At 40.8% G+C, this 18,055-nt stretch overlaps 2 protein-coding genes across 3 annotated transcripts in view; both read left to right on the top strand.

The window, feature by feature from the left end:
* frem2a (FRAS1 related extracellular matrix 2a) overlaps nucleotides 1–7,811 on the top strand; it is a 49,342-nt gene extending 41,531 nt beyond the window's left edge. The window contains exons 14-24 of one of the 2 annotated variants that reach the window (XM_026328598.1): nucleotides 547–850; nucleotides 1,776–1,907; nucleotides 2,245–2,576; nucleotides 5,125–5,317; nucleotides 5,425–5,550; nucleotides 5,667–5,785; nucleotides 5,920–6,054; nucleotides 6,186–6,312; nucleotides 6,589–6,776; nucleotides 6,891–7,037; nucleotides 7,263–7,811. In XM_026328598.1, the coding sequence (XP_026184383.1) occupies nucleotides 547–850; nucleotides 1,776–1,907; nucleotides 2,245–2,576; nucleotides 5,125–5,317; nucleotides 5,425–5,550; nucleotides 5,667–5,785; nucleotides 5,920–6,054; nucleotides 6,186–6,312; nucleotides 6,589–6,776; nucleotides 6,891–7,037; nucleotides 7,263–7,811 (2,352 nt within the window). Of the gene's footprint in view, nucleotides 1–546; nucleotides 851–1,775; nucleotides 1,908–2,244; nucleotides 2,577–5,124; nucleotides 5,318–5,424; nucleotides 5,569–5,666; nucleotides 5,786–5,919; nucleotides 6,055–6,185; nucleotides 6,313–6,588; nucleotides 6,777–6,890; nucleotides 7,038–7,262 lie in introns of both variants that reach the window. The other variant, XM_026328597.1, reaches the window with a different exon arrangement.
* A 5,829-nt stretch (nucleotides 7,812–13,640) lies between these two features.
* On the top strand, nucleotides 13,641–17,422 carry trim47 (tripartite motif containing 47). Its single transcript, XM_026329304.1, has 8 exons — nucleotides 13,641–13,863; nucleotides 14,241–14,452; nucleotides 15,166–15,211; nucleotides 15,436–15,531; nucleotides 15,753–15,977; nucleotides 16,320–16,342; nucleotides 16,458–16,579; nucleotides 16,718–17,422. The coding sequence occupies exons 1-8, from the start codon at nucleotides 13,681–13,683 to the stop codon at nucleotides 17,245–17,247; spliced, it is 1,437 nt and encodes a 478-aa protein (XP_026185089.1). The 5' UTR covers nucleotides 13,641–13,680; the 3' UTR covers nucleotides 17,248–17,422.
* Nucleotides 17,423–18,055: the final 633 nt, after the last annotated feature.

Here is an 18,055-nt window from a genome sequence, read left to right as displayed (position 1 = left end):
ACATTTGGCCAGTCTTCCCTTAAAAGACACATTACACAGTTTAGTAGGCCACAGTCCTCATGTTTTTATACACTGGGGATTCACTTCCACTCTTGAAAACAGGCTCAGTGAGACACTTAAATGGATTTTCCTGATATATTAAGTCATTTGCTTCTCAGGTGACTGAGAGGTGCTGTGTTATGGTCAGCTGTGTAGGAGTTTCCCTGGGGAGACAAAATGAAGTAGTGCTGTCAAAACTGGAAGTGTTGAGTGCTGCGCCGGAAGGTGCAATATCAACAAAAAATATCCCCAGAAGCCCTTCAAAGCTTATCCCTTTATTGCATATCTCTGCTTTTCAAATTCTAAAAAAGCAATTTTAGGAGTTCAAATATGAAAACGTAACACACTGAAACATCTGGATTTCCTTGGCTACAGTTACTTAACGTACTTGTTTGTATTTGGTACCTCTCTCTCATTGTGTCTTCCGGCATGTGGTGTATCTTACCCATCTCTCTGCTGTCCCTGCCCACCCGCCCACTCCTGCTATGTTCCTAATCCATCCTTCAGGCTTGCAACACAAAATACCCAGACTATGACAAGACAGGCTCCATCTGTGTTAGCGAGCACATCAACAATACCTTGACCCACTACCGCTGGCTCATCAGCGCTCCAGCTGGCCCCGATGGCGTCACAAGTCCCATGAGGGAGGTGGACTTTGACACCTTCTTTACATCCTCCAAGATGATCACATTGGACTCAGTCTACTTCCAGGCAGGCTCTAGGGTCCAGTGTGCTGCTAGGGCTGTTAATTCAAATGGGGATGAAGGTTTAGAGCTCAGCAGCCCTATTGTCACAATCAGCCAGGAGGAAGGTAAGGACAGAGCAATGAACATCCATCTCTATGTCTGATGTTGCAGGTTTTTGAGAGAAGGAATTATGCAGGAATTTAGCCTCATCATGGGCTTTGTTCTCCAAGCATGTTGAGGAATAAGGTTTGAATGAATGTTGTACAATACAGCAGTGTATTCATTAAAAAGTAACAATGCCATAATAAAAAACACTCTATTATGAGTAAAAAGCTTGCATTACAATTGTAAGTATTAGCAAAAAGTAATTAAAGCATAAAACTTGTGCAATGCAGAAAACTTGCCCCTGTGAATGTTATAGGAATTATTTTATTTGATTATTATTCCCGATGCATTAATTCATTTTGCCATACCATGGGCTTATCATATGTTGTGAATATAACATTTTAATCTGCAAAGAAACAGTAAGACTGATAGAGCAACAACAGCAACCTAAACAATCATAAATACAATGCAGTAGAGGCAGAGAAACCACTAACAGTGGTTACAACAGCTCCAGTAAACCCTAATCCAATGCTGCTAGAAACTGTGTGTTTTGAGGAAGGGTCAGATCTCTCACTCTTCTCTCAGAGGAAAAGAAAAAAAAAACATGCTATTACTTATGCTGCTCTCACTCCACCTCCACATCCTGAATGCAGCAAGTTCAGGCTCGCTCTCTCAGGGTGGTCGTAAGGTATTCTTAGAAATATGGAAATCACTACTGGACTTAGTAATAGACTGGCTTTGAAAAAGTCTATATGTTTAACAGTATATTAAAAAAAAAAAGAGTTATATTAAAATGAAAAATGTAAAGGTGGATTTATAATTCAAGTAATCAGCTATAGAGACACAATCAAAGCCATTTAGTTTAGTCTTGTTTCCTCTAAAGTGTTGCAGTCTGCCCATGTGTTCAGAATCTCTCTTCTCTCTACGCTATTCTATCAACAAAAGGTATGTGTCAGCCACGTAAGATGGGGACTGTTGGAGCTGAGCCTTTCTCTGCCAAGTTACGCTACACTGGAGCAGATGACCCGAAACACCCCAACCTCATCAAAGTGACTGTCACCATGCCTCACATAGATGGTAGGTTGGAGCTGGAGGCAAGGCCCGTACCACAGATGAAGTGAAGTGTAATGTAGTGTGTGTAATATTCATGTCTGGGGATCCTCAAGAGTGTGACAGCCAGAATATAGATCTTGCTGGGTTGTATCGAACCTTCCAGCACACCTGCTACTTAACATTCCCTTCTTGATTTTTCATCAGTTTCCTTCTGCCTTGACTTTTCAGGTTCTCATTTTTCTGTTCCTCCCTTGCTTTGCTATTTTTTTCTCTAAGTTTTGAAAATAATAATTTCCCTGGGTTCACTCATCAAAGATAATTGGACACACTAAGGTTCACATCGCCTCGCTTTGCCTTGCAGGCATGCTTCCGGTAATCTCCACTCGCCCTCTCATGAACTTTGACCTGACTCTCAGTCTTGATGGAACCCGGATTGGAAATCACCGCTGCTCCAACTTGCTCGACTACAACGAGATCACCACAGGTCACAGCTTCATCACGGCTGCAACACGCAACCTTGAGAGCATGGGAGACACAGCACCTTATCAGTTCAGCAGCTCTCTGCGGGGGAACAGCACACTGCGCTTCTACAGGAACCTCAACCTGGAAGCCTGTATCTGGGAGTTCACCAGTTACTACCACATGTCTGAGCTGCTGACGGACTGCGGAGGCACGATAGGGACAGATGGACAGGTGTGTTTATGTTTTTGTGTGTTTCTGTGTAGATATATTCACAATGTATAAATTCCAGTCTAGGGTTTGTTTGTACATCTGTATGACTGTTAGCCTTTGTGTGTGTGTTTATGTGTGTCTTTTTCCACCTGTGTGTGTTTCTGTCTGCGTGTTCAGTCTATTTACAGCCTTCTGAATGAAAGCAACACAGAGAAGTGCACCATATCTGTTTGCCCGCACTCAGTGCAGCTCAGTACTCCAGCATATGATTGGCAACATTTATTGTGAGTGCACACATATGTATAGAGAAACATATGCACTCAGACAAGCTATTGCCAGCATGTTAGTAACTGCAGTAACGCTCGCCGCTGCAATCAGCATGAAGCATTAAAGCTTAGACTCACAGGCAATCTGTGAAATTACAGGAAAGGAAAAACAGTTTATCTGAAGTGTTGGAAAGCTCAGGTTCACCAAGCTCTTGTCAAGGTTAAGAGCACAAATCCCAGTTACCTGTCAGGCAGCGCTGCTCAGTTTTTTATTTTAGTGGCTTGTTCACGGAAAAAGACAGACATCTCTTAAGCTTTGACTGTCAGCTGTCAGTTAGACGCTAGCAAACTTCCAGTAGCTGTTGGTGTTGCATTGTGCTGTTGTAGCATCATTGCAGCAAACGTTGCATACGAGCTGCAGCATTCTCCAGCTTCTTGTTGTGTGTTAGGAAACAGACCCGTTGCGTCAGTGCTTATGTCCTGCTGATCTTTTGTGTTCCTTCCGTTTTTTTGATCTACAAGCTTCATGTTGCTGATCAGGCTCTTTAGAGGGCCTGTGGGTGGGTGTTGGTTGAAAAGAAGTACAAAATTAATTTACTTGTCCCCAGACACAGCTTGCACACAGAGTTACACAAGATGCCCATCATCTGCAAGACAGAATCATTAACAGAGATCACCGTCACATTGCTTTGTTTCTTTTCTTTCTTATATATATATATATATATATATATATATATATATAAGCAGTCCCAATGTTACAGCTCCATCAGCCGGCAAAATCAAAGAGCACAGAAAGTTATGTAATTCACCTATCTCTGAATAATAAAAGATAAAATTAATTTTAAAAAGGTTTTTTCATGACAGCTTTATATTTTAGTTATTTTCTTTGCATGTTAAGTACACACATTTCTAAACCTGGGAAGCTGAATGAAAGACAACTTAAGACTGATATTTCAAGAAAGAGGAAAATGTTACACACAGACCTATTATAACTTGGAAACTCAAGATGAGCATTTGTTATCTCAAGTCTTTCTCTTCCAGTCAGTCCAGTCTATTTTCAGTACAGTTATTTTAGGAGTTTGTAATTAAATGTTGGCGTTTTCAAAGCCTATGGCTGAAGTAGTTTGTCTCTCAGTTAACAGTCATTTAATTTCTCATTTGGCTCCTGATGCAGTGATGTCATATCTTATCTGGCTAATAGATACTGTGCTAGATTGAGCATATGTCAGCTGTGTGACGAGTGAATTACAGGTCTTTGGTGGAGCTTCTCTCTGTTTGCAAAGATATATCTAGACTCTAGTGGTACTGTGTGTTCTTTATATTTAAATAGGATAGGATGTCACAATACATGTACTGAAGTGGGGAAGAATGGTTCATCAGAGAAAGGAAACCAAGAAAGGGATTAGGATTCACATTAATTTATTCTTCGCACTAAAACCATCTTCTGCCAAATAGCTTTTTTGAGTTTCTCCTGCCAGTTAATCCTGTGCACAGCATTCAGTTTGGTAATTGACTATTCAAACTGACATGTTTTCAGTTCAAGTCAAACAAAAATAATGTAGTGCAATTTAAATCAGTTTCTCAGGAAAGCTTTGTCTTTGACAAGCGTGTGGCCACAATTTACACACAATTGTTCAAATAATGTTGGTGAGCAGTGACACCTAGTGGTTGATTTTATGTAAACACATGGAATTTATGTTACAATAGGTTTCTAGTTCTATGCGATTTGAGGTGTTGTATAGAACTGTAACAGTCTTACAAATTAGATTAATTGATCAAATTATTTTCCAAAGTGTATATAGTTGTAGTTATATTTTGCACATTGTGCTTCAGTAGTGGCCAACATGAATTGTTAAGTTTTAGAAACTTACAAAAAGAAAATCATCATAAAAAAAAGAGAGCAAGCCCACATCATTGCCCACTGTGGCTCCTTGTGTACAACACAGGAAGACTTTTCTGCTTCTTTGACAACACTGAGTAGGAGTGAAAGAGTGCAAGCACCCTGTGGAGGAGAACAGCATGTTCATCTTCTCAGTACTTATTATAGCTGATCGACCTACAGCCACCCCTTAATCTAAAAAGAATAATACGGTTGTTTTCATACAGTAAATGCTGAGGAGTTCTCACTTACACAATAGCTTCATCCAAACTGTAAGGTAAATAGTGTGCACTTTCAATAAATTTACTCTATGAGAGCATTATGAGCCTGAAAATATACTTTTTAAAAAAAATTGGGATAATAAAGCAAAACGCATGTTCAGGGATGACTGCATTCATTCTTTGTGTGTTAAACCATCCTACAGGTGTTGAACCTGGTCCAGTCCTACGTGAACCTGCGTGTGCCTCTTTATGTGTCATATGTGTTCCACTCCCCTGTGGGGAGCGGTGGGTGGCAGCACTTTGACCTGCAGACTGAATTGCGCCTCACTTTTGTGTACGACACAGCCATTCTCTGGAAGGATGGCATCAGCAGTCCCCCGCTGGCTGAGCTACAAGGTAAGTAACCGAGACTGTAAGAACATTATAGTTTGTATTTCTGGGCTTAGCCTCATCCACAGAACAGTGTCTGTAAAATGTGGTGTGTTTGTATGGAATTTTTCCAGGTGCGTTGTATCCAACCAGCATGCGGATCAATGACCAAGGTCGTTTGGTTGTAAACTTCCGCACCAAGGCTCGCTTCAGGGGTCTCTTCATGGAGTCTCATCCTGGAGGTAGAATAAATAGAGATGGTGAGACTGACTATTATTGTAATGAAATCTGCTTTGCTACAGTAAGGTACGTTTCATTTTGTCAATGTAAATCAGTCTGTCAATTTGAAGTTTTCTTGTCAATCTCTGTCGCCAAGCAATCTCCATGGTGATGAGTGTGGACCACCCCAGTTTGACCTTTAACCTCACCTTAGTGAGGAGTGAGCCTACCTACAACCAGCCAGTCCAGCAATGGACATTTACCTCTGACTTTGCTGTAAGGATGGCTGAATGAATTGGTTTTGTGCCCTTGTGCACAACCTCACATATTTTCTATGAAAGCGTATGTGGAGGGAGGGAAACTGGAAGGACAGATATAGACTGCTGCGTGTGTTTCTGTGCTCCATGCAGGTGAGAGACTACTCTGGGACCTATACAGTGAAGCTGATCCCCTGTACATCAGCCCAGAATGTAGAGTATACTGTTCCACCTGTTTGCAGTCCCAGAGAACCAGTGACCTTTGATCTAGACATCAGATTCCAGCAAGTACGAGAGTTTTTGTTTAGACTCTTAAGATGCAAAAGTGATATACTTTTCAAGAATATTTTCTTTTTCTGTCACTAGTTCTCTCTCTTCCTTTGTTATGCTATATCTTGTTAACTTGTTAACTTCCTCAGGTAAGTGACCCAGTTGCAGTGGAATTCAGTCTGAACACTCAGATGTTTTTGCTGTCGAAGAAGAGCCTGTGGCTTTCTGATGGCTCCATGGGTTTTGGTCAGGAGAGTGACGTAGCCTTTTCTGAGGGTAAGTGTCAGTGCTGCAATGCAGACTTTTTCACAGTATACAAATCAGATTGACAAACAGTAGTTCATTAATACCAGTGAACATAAGACCAACTTTATATGGTGTTAAAGTCAGATTGTTGCTTGGCCTTTAATGGTGCTGACCTGTGAGATCTGAGCCAAAGCAGATGATATTGTCTGAAAGTGATGGACAAGGATTTGTAGTTTGTTGGCTAAAATATGCAAAAATATCAATATTAAATTCTCTTCATATGTCTAAATTCACCCCTTATTTTAGGTGATACAATCTATGGCCGTGTGATGGTGGACCCTGTGCAGAACCTGGGAGACTCTTTCTTCTGTAGCATAGAGAAGGTGTTCCTCTGTACTGGTGCTGATGGATATGTACCAAAGTACAATCCGACCAAGTTTGAATTTGGCTGCCTGGCTGACTCACCATCATTGCTTTACAGATTCAAGATTCTGGTGAGTATATCCACGTTTTTCATTTTGCAAAATCAGTACTCAGAAGGATGCAAAATAATATGTTATGCTAAAATAATAATAATTCCTTCTCCTCAATTTAACACACCCCATCAGGACAAGGCTCAACCAGAGACTCAGGCACATGTGTTTGGTGACGTCAGTTTTAATGCTGTGCTGGCAGTGGACGATCCATCAGCCATGCCCCTTGTCAGACAGCCAGGCTCTGATGGCTTTAGACTGGACTCTACGGCCATGTTCCAGGTATCTTATATTTTACCAACTTATTTTTATTGCAAACCAGCAGGGTCAGTAGTAAGCTACTTTGTGTTTCAGTATATAAAAATTGTGATAGGGACAGATTGTGAAAGTGTGAAGAAGATATGAAGTGGCACAGCTTAATGTTAAAAGATGTGTTCATTTTGGACCAACTTGCTTTTTGTTGTGCATCATATATTAGTCATTTTTATAATTTTGTGTTTTTCTCAGGTTGCTGCAGGCCGTGAGTGGTACATTCACACTATTTACACAGTCCGCTCCCGAGAGAATGCTAACAGAGGTATTGGAAAGCGAAGCCTTGAGTACCACTCCTTGGTTTCCACAAGCAATGATCTCACCTTGACCCCATCAAGTGGCAAAGGTCATCGATCCAGGAGGTCAGCTGGCAATGAAGTCCCAGAGATCACTGAGGCTATAGGGGCAGAAAACAACCGTGGCACCAATATCATGCACATTGCATTGGACCGTACCAAGCGGCGGGCAGGGGGCTCAGATGAGGTGTTTGCCAATGGGTTGGAACCGAGTGAGCTGAACGCAGGTGATGAAGAGGAGGGTCTAGTGACTGTAGTGGGGGCACTAGTGGGGCTGCTTCTGACTGTCCTCATCATTGTCACCCTTGTACTGGTACTGAGATCCAGACAGAAGGATGCTAAGGAAGGATGGAGAGGGGGGGTGCAGGAGGTGGTGAAAGGGTCTGTCAGCACGGAGCCCATGTTGGTGGTGAGGATGCAAGGCTGCCACAACAGCTCAGAGGTCTGAGCAATGCATGTGTAGATGGACAGATGGACAAATAGATGAAGAGTTCATATTGGCTTTTTATAAGATTTTGGATTTTCTGTTTTTTTTTATTTTAAACTGGTATTAAATTACTTTTAAAACACCAAAAATCTGAAGATGTATTGTTGGGTGTATGTGCCTGTTAGATGGGGGGTTTTTACAGTATTGAATCCATTACATACCTTGATCACAACAACAGAAACAGCACAACATTCAAAAAACACTGTTTTCACTTAACATTCCAATGTGTGCTGCTAGTAGCATGGTATTTCATTTCTCTCTTACTGGCTTTATGGTGTTAAAGTGCCTGAAGCAGCTATATCCCTTCAGGACAGTACCAGTCACTGAGAGCACTCTTCTAAAAAAGCTAGTGTCACATAGGCCAAGTCAGAGATTTAATGCTGCGGGTGTATCTCGGTTAAAGGGGACTACATGATGTCAGTGTTCATACTGAAAGGAGTAGTTCACCTCAAAATGAATACTCTGATGTTATCAGCAGGCCTTGTGTCAGACAAATCTTCACTGAAAGTTGTGAAGCCTGGTAATCCTGTGTATCTCCCGAAATAGAAATGGTAATGAGACCATCTCTTCTACAGCTTGCACAGGATAACACAGATTTCTGCACACAGATTGTGTAATGGTAGCTTCATTAATTACATTATAGAAGTAAAAGTCTAGTATTTACACTTGCTGTCCCCATAGTTGTTCTAAAATAATATTATTTGGGAAAATACTGAGAATTGAGAGCTAAATTTTGAACTTATAAATATTGACTCTTTAACGTTTGGCTACGAAACATTTAAGATCTGTTGCATGTTAGATTAATAATCATTCTGAGCTGTAATGTGCCTTTAGGCTTACAATTTTGTCCTGAAGTATTTGCTGGGACAGTCATTCTGCGTTACACAATGTGTAATGAAAAAACATAAAACACAAGATGCCACTTGCTTCTTATTTGTGGACTAAACTTACATCACTCTCTTGTCAGACTACTGGAGATGAAAAACCAGTGCTGCTGGAAATTATAGCTATTAGCTAGCTCATTCAACACGTAGCTGTTCTTTTTGCTTTGTTTACCATTTGACAAGGAATGTTTTGATTGACGTATTGAACATTTCTGTTGCTACTGAGATGGGAGGTTCACACTTTTTTCTAATATTGTATGTATTTTTTGTATTCTGTCATGTGTTTACAGGTCATCACTGTTTCTGTTACCACTGTATTTACTACTATCCATCCTCTTAGTCATGTTGCTTCACTTTGTGTTTCCGTGATGGTACCACATTTACTCCAAATACTTTTACCATGATATTTAATTTTTTTTTTAAATAACACTAGGGCATATATGTTCAAAGACACTCATCTCAGGAGTTATTTCTTTTGCAGAGAATGAACTGTGTTGTAACACAATTTACTACAATTGACTACAGAAAACCTCTTCAGAGCCACTTTCCACTTCTGTGTTACACAGCTAATAAGTGTGGTGCTGTGAACATGCAAAAACAGTATCTATATCCAACGATCTGACCTGTTCTTTTCACATTATGTTCCTGTAAGCTTTATTTGTCACTAGTGCTGTGTGGGATTTCAGTGTTCTGACTCATGATTTCGAACAAAGGATGCAAACAAAATAGCTGCTTTACGGATCAGTATGTCATCATGAAAAGTATAAGATTTGAGACATTTGATATAATCTGCTGTCTCATAATTTAATGTCACTGGTGAAAGTTCTTGTTTACATGTATTGTTAAACCTGTGTCTTACTCTGCTATGGATATACAACATGCTGAGATCAATGGTCCCAAATATTTGTCTTATTACAGTGTTGTTAGTCACCATTATTTAATTATTTCCAGTATTTATCAGGGTCAGCTGATGCAATGAACATCAGCCAGAAATCAGCAGAGGTATGAATCACGGGGTTTATACAGCTTATAGTCTGCGGCAACATAGTCTGTGCTTTTTGGCCCTGATGAATTGGGAAATAGCACCATATCTGATTGTCAAATGCACTTTTCAAGTTACATCCCTCACATGCCAATCCAAGCTATGCAATGTAATGTATATCCCATAGCCAATTATCCCCATGTACATGATGATTTGAGCAGAAACAATCAAACTTGATATTCACTTTGTGTCTTTTTATGAATGGGTTTTTATGTATATGTATTTAAGAATAAATATTGTTGCTTACGGGTAGGTTGTTGTTGATTTAACTAGTCATTATACTGAGCTGCAAAGCCGAGGTGTGGCTTTAAAGTCAATGAAAAATAAGTACGACTTTATTGGAATGTACCGATTTCATCTTTGACACACATCAGACTTTATTCACTAAAGAGTAGAGACTGTTAAGAAAAAATATTCAAATCCCATGTGCTGGCTTAACAAACTATTGGACAATAGGTGTCTGAGATATGTAGAAAATAGTACTTAGATGTTAATGGTCATCATTTAGACCTGGAAAACGCCCTTTGGGATTTAGAGGTTAGAGATTTGACCTAGATTAATGGTGGAAGATGAGAATAGACCATACATGTGTAAAACTAGCAATACAACACTTTAAAAATAAATACATCACAAGAAAAAGGCATGCTTTCAAGGCTTGAACAGGGTACAGCTACCTTGAGGTCATTCCACAGCATCTCAGTTGGGTTAAGGTCTGGTTCATTGTCCTGCTGTATTACCCACATACAGACAAATAACATCCTATAAGATGCCATGAAAAACATGAATAATAATATTCCCTTTATTGATGGCAAGTCCCAGAAGCAGGACAGAGCCACAAATGATGATGCTCCCTCCAGCATACTTCAGGGTTGGGATGACATTTTCATGGCATTATGCAGTACTGATTTTATGCAACATATAATGCTGCAAACAATTCAGCCATAGTTTGATCAGCCCACAAAGCATTTTCACAGTCGCAATTCAGAGTGCCATGGTGCTCTTTGGCAAACATCAGTGATTGTTGTTATTATTTTTGAAATTATAATTTTGGAGAGCAGTGGTCCTCCATGGTCTCCATAGTGACCATGCACCATTATTTGCTTTAAGCCTTTAATTGTTACCTTGGGCTGCTTGTTTAATTTATTTTTATTTATTTATTTTTTGCTTATTTTTATTTTTTCTCTCTGACCTTTCTGTTTAAGTTATCTTAGCTAGGCACACATTTCCTTTCGAGTGGCTACAGTACTTTGTTTTGTGTTTTCATTTATATACATTTCAATAACTGTGGGCTTTAGATTACTTTATAACCATTTCTATCTTTATCCAAATCAAGATTTCTTGATAGTAAGCCCTGAGATATCTTCTTTCAGAGGACAAGGTTCACTTTAGAATCAGAATCAGGTTTATTGCCAAGTATGTTGGACACACAAGGAATCTGACTCCAGCACAGTGTGCTTATCACAACTGTTCACACTATATGTATAGAATACAAATAGAATTGGAATACAAATAGGAACAGAATTAGGACTAAGTCCAGCCCTGGGACCAAAATTGTATTTCCAGATGTATTACCAAAGATCCTTGGACAAATTTGAATAAAGTCAGAAAAACTATATATCAAATGAAAGGAGAAAGTCTCACAATTCAAATGGTATATACCTTTGTTGAGGTATAAAGAGCCACACCTGTTCTAAAACAGCACATGTTGCATATTATTTTTTTCGTTAGAATCCAGGGTACATAGTACATCCATGGTTTTAGTCCAAAAATGTATTATCCCTGAGTAAAGCCAATGAAAAGCCCTTTCCAACGACATGTCATACTGTATTGCGGACGAGGGGGAAGGAGGATTTAAATGGCCCTGAATGCTACAGTTAGTTTCCTTGACAATGCTGGGCACAAGGCGGGCGCAGCTAATATTTCTATTATTCCTTTCCTTTATTATTCCTATATTCCTTTAAACGACACCAAGGTCATCAATATAACCCTTAAAATGTAAAGACAACAGCTAGTTTGTGTGCAAAAAAAGGAGCAGGGTAGCTAACAGGCTTAGGCCTCCTCCCTGGCAGTTCTAACCTCAGCATCCTTTTACCATTGTTTTCACAGTCCCTCCTCTGAACTTGTCCAAACCATCTCAATCTGGCTTCCCTGGCTGTTTCTCCAAAACATCTAACATGAGTTGTCCCTCTGATGTACTCATTCCTGATTCTATCCATCCTTGTCAACTTGAACTCCTCTGTCACCCCTACAGCACACCTCACCACTGTCTTACAGCTCTCATACATGTCCTGCACCGCTCGAACATACTTCTCTGCCACTCCAGACTTCCTCATACAAAACCACAGATCCTCTCTCGACACCCTGTCATACGCTTTTTCCAAATTTTGGACACAATGCAGCTCCTTCTGGCCTTCTCTGTACTTCTCAGCATTCCTGTCTGTTCTCTTCTGTCCTCTCAGTGTCCCACTTCTTCTTAGCTAACCTTTTCCTCTTAACACACTCTTGATCTTCCTCATTCCACCACCAAGTCTCCTTATCTGCTTTCCTCTTTCCAGATGACACACCAAGTACCCTCCTACCTGTCTCCCTGATCACTTTAGCTGTAGCTGTCCAGTCATCTGGAAGAACCTCCTGACCTCCCAGAGCCTGTTTTAGCTCCTCCCTGAAAGCCACACAACACTCTTCCTTTTTCAACTTCCACCACTTGGTCCTCTGCTCTGCCCTTGTCCTCTTCATCTTCCTCACCACCAGAGTCATCCTACACACCACCATCCTATGCTGTCTGGCTACACTCTCCCCAGCCACTACTTTGCAGTCACTGATGTCTTTCAGGTTGAAACGTCTGCACAAGATGTAATCAACTTGTGTGCTCCTGCCTCCACTCTTATATGTCTCCCTATGCTCCTCCCTTTTCTGGAAAAATGTGTTCACTACAGCCATTTCCATCCTTTTTGCGAAGTCTACCACCATCTGTCCTTCTTCATTCCTGTCCTGCATACCAAACTTACCCATCACTTCCTCGGCACTTCTGTTTCCCTCACCAACATGTGCGCTGAAGTCTGCCCCAATCACCACTCTCTCATCACTAGGGATACCTTGAATCACCTCATCCATTTCTCTCCAGAATTTCTCCTTCTCTTCTAACTCACATCCTACCTGTGGTGCATAACCAGTGACAACATTCAACATCACACCTTCAACTTCCAGCTTCAGACTCATCACCCTATCTGACACACTCTTCACCTCCAGAACATTCCTAGCAAAATCCTCCTTCAGGATAACTCCTACTCCATTCCTCTTTCCATCCACACCATGATAAACAGCTTGAACCCTGCTCCTAATCTATAGGCCTTGCTACCTTTCCACCTGGTCTCCTGAACACACAATATATCCACCTTTCTTCTCTCCATCATATCAGCCAACTCTAGTTTTCCCTGACACAGTCCCTACATTCAAAGTCCCTACTCTAAGTCCTACACTCCTGCCCTTCCACTTCTCTCTTTGCCCACGAACACGCCTTCCTCCTCTCCTTCTTAGTCCAATTTCCACTGGCACCCTGTAGGTCAACAGCACCAGAAAGACCCATCCAGCATGTAAGCCATATTTGTGATTCGCATGTTTGATTTGGCTTAAATTTTACGTCAGGTGCCCTTCCTGACACAACCCTCTGCATTTACCCGGACTTGGAACCAGCACATGAAGACACTGGAATGTGCCCCCCTGTGGTTGCATTGTCATAAAGTCCCCACGATTAATAAAAACAAATAGGAGTGCGTGGGGGGTCGGGGGGCTTTGATTGGTTACGTCGATAGGTGACGTACAACAAACATAAGCTCCTCCCTCCGCCCGTCTTCTTCGCTCACTTCCTGCGGTGGCAGTGTTGTGCTGCTGTTGGCTTGTAAACATGGCCACTGCTGGAGCAGCTGGAGACGACCTGAAGAAAGAGCTCACATGTGCGATTTGTTTGGACTTCTACAAAGACCCGGTTATCCTGAAATGCGGCCATAATTTCTGTCGGTTTTGCATCTGTATGCACTGGGATGAAAATGGCGGAGACTACGGGTATCAGTGCCCTCAATGCCGAACGGCAAGTTATTAACGTTACACCTTATCTGTATTTTCCACCGTCTTTTCTTGAAGATTTGTGTTTGGTACAGCAATGTTAACCCGTTTTAAAAAAGTTTCGTCTACGAATTTAGCGTGGCTAGTTCACTGCTGGTCATTATGAAGTAACCGTAACTACGCAGGGCATTTTGTAGCTACTGTTGTTATGTTAGCTGGTTTTAGCTAGCTAACCCGAAGCACGTATTGACTATGCTACGAATGAAATAACTTTGTGCTTTAGCTGTTAAAGAGGTTGTGTAATGTAAAATAAACGCATGTTCCCAACAAAGTAAATCGCATTTGTGCTTCGTCCCAAGAGGTTTGCGCATTTTTTTTCAGCTGCTGTCTTTGTTCTCTCAGGTCTTCAACAAGAAGAGCTTCACTAAAAACTACCTGGTGCAGAACCTGGTGGCCAAGCTAGACGACCTGGACTGTCTGGGATCTTGTCCTACGACCTCCAAGCCGGTTAAAGTGGATGGAAAGTGTGAGCAGCATGGCGAAGAGCTGAAACTGTACTGCCAGACGGATAAGAGGCCTATATGTGTAGTGTGCAGGGAATCTAGAGCACACAGGTTGGTCCTATTTGCCTGTGATATTCTGCAAGTATTCTCAGCATCTAACATTAACCCAACAATTCAAACAGTCTTGTTCTGATGAATACTGTCTTTTGTAAATTTGCACAAGCCGTCCCCATTTCTAATTAAGCAATACCAATACACACACACACACACACACACATTATCACATCATATTGACCTCAAACTTGAGTGTTGCATGAGTGTCATAGAAAGTCAGAAGTCAGGCAGTGATTAGCACTGTCGCCTTGCAGTAAGAGGGTTCTGGACTAGAGGTTTCAGCTGACCGGTGTCCTTTCTGTGTGACTTTTTCTCCCCATGTCTGCTTGTTGTTTAAGCATACACACACAATTCATTAAAATGTATCTTTTGGCCACTGCTGGTGGTATGAAACAGTGGTTATTTTAGTGTTATTTTTATTTGTGCACAAGGGCAGAGAGACATGTATGGAGGTGTTCACTATTTTTTAATATTTCACTGTTTACCTGCTCAGGAACTGAACTGTAGATGGCAGTTTGCTAGTAGCAACATTTGGTTCAGCTCTTCTCTATGTATGAAATTAATATTGCCTGTACATGATCCACATAAATGTAATAAACTAAACTGAATAGCAGTTGTCGTATGAGGCACTAGTAAGTGTGTTGAGGTAGTATAACAAATTGCTCTGAAAGCCACTGACTGCCTGGCCTTTTGTTCTGTTATCATTTCAGACACCATGAGGTGGCACCAGTGCCAGAAGTTGTGAATGACATGAAGGCAAGTCTAAATGTTTTTATTTTCTTGAATACACTGTTTTCCACATAGTGGTCTATTAGTCTTACTAACTTACTAACTATTAGTCTTACTTACTTACTTACTCTTACTATTTTGAGTAAGAGATCAGAGATTTTGTGGCCTTTGCCACATGTCTGATTCACATATTAAAACCTGATTCATTATACCCTGTTCAGTGTGCATGTCTTGATCTATATTTGTTACAGATGGAGTTGAAACTGAGGCTTATGGAACTTAACTGGCAGAAGTCTCAGTGTGTCAGAGTTATAGCGGCAGATGAGCGCACGAAAAGTGAAGTTAGGGTATGGAATGGACCCTTCTAGTGAAATTTTTGCTGTTTACGTAATTTATGTTTGGTTTGATTATTATTTTCAAGATTGCACCATTCCCTAACTTTCCAATTTCACTTTATTTTGTGAATTTACTTAAATGAAACATTGCAAACCAGCTTGGATGCCTAATTATTAACTAACACTGCACATACAAACTGTTGATATTAATCCTTTAAACTGTTGTGCCCCAGTTCAACAAACAGAGATTCAAGGTGAAGATTGAGGCAGATGTTGGTGCCTTGGTCCAGTTTTTGTTAGATGAGAGGGATTCCCTGCTGGAAAACCTGGATACTGAAGAGGTGGCCACCATGGCCGTCATAGACGACAACTTGAGGACAGTGGAGACAGAGGCAGCGGCTGTGGACAAAAGTATAGCTGATATCCACAATCACATCAGTGGGAAAACAAGCTTCGAGGTCAGTCTAAAATGTCACATGTTTGATTCACAGAAGTGAATTCTTAAATGACTGTGCCTCTACTAGTGTTGCTCCAGAGTTGAACATTTCCGTGCGCAGAAAATGATTTATATACATAAACATTCTGCAATGCATTGATTTATTTAAAACCAATACCTTGTAGATAGCAAACTGTATATTAGGAGGTGCATTTCTCTGACTCTGTTGTAATCCATCTTGTAAAACTTGTTACTTGCTGTATGTAAACAGTCAACTTATACAGTCAACAGTCAACTTATACTATGAAATTGGTATCAAGTGTGTTTGGTTTTAATCAGAATATATTTTTTTATTTTCCAACAGAGCCTTGCTGAAACATTCAATGCGTGAGTAGCTTAGTTTGACTAATACAAACCTAATTGAATTCTAGTTAATCTTACTTTTTAAAAATTGATAGTTTCATAATCGTTTTTTTTTTTTTATTGCATTTTTCTTCCACAGATGTATCCACTCCAAGCCTTTCACATCTCTCGAACCAGTTAATTGTCCAACTGAATTTACAGACTTCTCAGGTCCTTTCCAGCTCATCATGTGGAAAAAGATGATGCATGTCCTGCATACCAGTGAGTTTACTCTACACCCAGCAGTCTAAAACTGGCAGTACCTATAAAAGTTATTAAAATGTATTTATCTCAATTAAATTTGTTTTTGACGGCATGAGAATGAAGTGAGTGAACTAATCTCTCAATGTCTCTGTGTAGTGCCTCAGAACCTCACCTTGGACCCAGACACCGCTCACCCAAACCTGCTTATCTCAGACTTTGACACCATGGTGGAGGAGGGCCGTCTTCGTAATCAGGAGCCAGACTTGCCAGCTCGTTTCAACCGGTTCTGTGGTGTCCTTGCCACAGCCCAATACTCCAGTGGTCAGCACTACTGGGAGGTGGATGTGAAGGACAAAGGTGTGTGGTACCTGGGAGTGACCACTGAGTGTAGCAACAGAAAGGGCTTCGTCAGCCTCACTCCCTCGGCAGGATACTGGAGCCTGTGTCTTCAGGACCGGCTGTATGCCAACGGGGAAGATGGGCGCATCCTGGTCGCCGACTACTGGAACTCTCCTCGGGTAGGTGTGTACCTGGACTATGACAATGGGCGTCTTAGCTTCTATGATGCCGTCACAATGAAGAGACTATACATGTTTGACACCTGCTTTGAAGAGCCAGTCTATCCTTTCTTCAGCCCAGGAAAGAATGATCCAGGCAGCAGGCTGCAGATATGCCACTATTACTGAGAGGGTTGCAGCGAATGGAGTTTTCTGGTATACTCGAGTCAACTCAAGTTGCTGTTTGCAAGATTTTGTCTTATACACCAGGCTGGAATGACAGGGAGACGTTCACTCTTGGAGTCATGTACTGTATGCATTTGAGCTGTTACATGTTGATCTCAGTGGTGTTAGAAAGTAAGGATCACACTGAAAAAGAATTCCCAGTTGTTTCGTCATTCCCTGGTTGTAATAAACAGCTTAATTTCTCTCATTTTCAGGTTGAAAGTTTGGTGTTTTTCAACTTAGACACACACTGTAGGCTTAGACCCCTGACTGCTAAGGCTGTGGGTTTGGAAAGGTGCTTTGCTGTCTATCACTGTGTCTGCTGGGATACAGATGCCTCAGATGCTCTTGTCGAATGGAGCAGAAATCGCTCTTATCCTGTTAGCAATCACTATGCCATATTATTGTACATTTAATTCATATTGGCTGTTTTTTTTCCCCAGGCGGTGTCTGTGATATTGCCGTGTTGAGTAGAACTTCAGCAAACTGTGTAGTAATTATCACATTAGTTGCTGAGGGTCAAGATTCCTTTACTAATTCTAGACTTAACTTGGCCCCCTTGTACTTGGATTTCAGCTCTCAGAAGATTAGTTTTTCAGGAACTGACTCGAGTTTTAAAATATCTCAAGTTTTTAACATTAGTACACATAATTTTATCATCAGCCTTTTAAAATAATTTTGTGGTTTTTTTTTTTTTTTTTGGTTTTTTTTTTTTTTGTTGTTTGGTACATTGTTGTATTCCTCTTTATATTTTTGTGGCTTATTTTTTGAG

Source organism: Mastacembelus armatus, chromosome 14 (genome assembly GCF_900324485.2).
Source record: "Mastacembelus armatus chromosome 14, fMasArm1.2, whole genome shotgun sequence".
Taxonomy (NCBI): domain Eukaryota; kingdom Metazoa; phylum Chordata; class Actinopteri; order Synbranchiformes; family Mastacembelidae; genus Mastacembelus; species Mastacembelus armatus.
The sequence above is the reverse complement of the archived record's forward strand: the minus strand, read 5'-3'. Positions and strand labels throughout refer to the sequence as shown.

Bases quoted from the DNA above. Each gene is read 5' to 3' on its own strand.
- trim47 (XM_026329304.1), top strand. From the start codon at position 13,681: ATGGCCACTGCTGGAGCAGCTGGAGACGACCTGAAGAAAGAGCTCACA. The intron at 13,864-14,240 runs GCAAGTTATTAA...TTGTTCTCTCAG, and splicing joins AGTGCCCTCAATGCCGAACG to GTCTTCAACAAGAAGAGCTT. The intron at 16,343-16,457 runs GTGAGTAGCTTA...TTTCTTCCACAG, and splicing joins CTTGCTGAAACATTCAATGC to ATGTATCCACTCCAAGCCTT.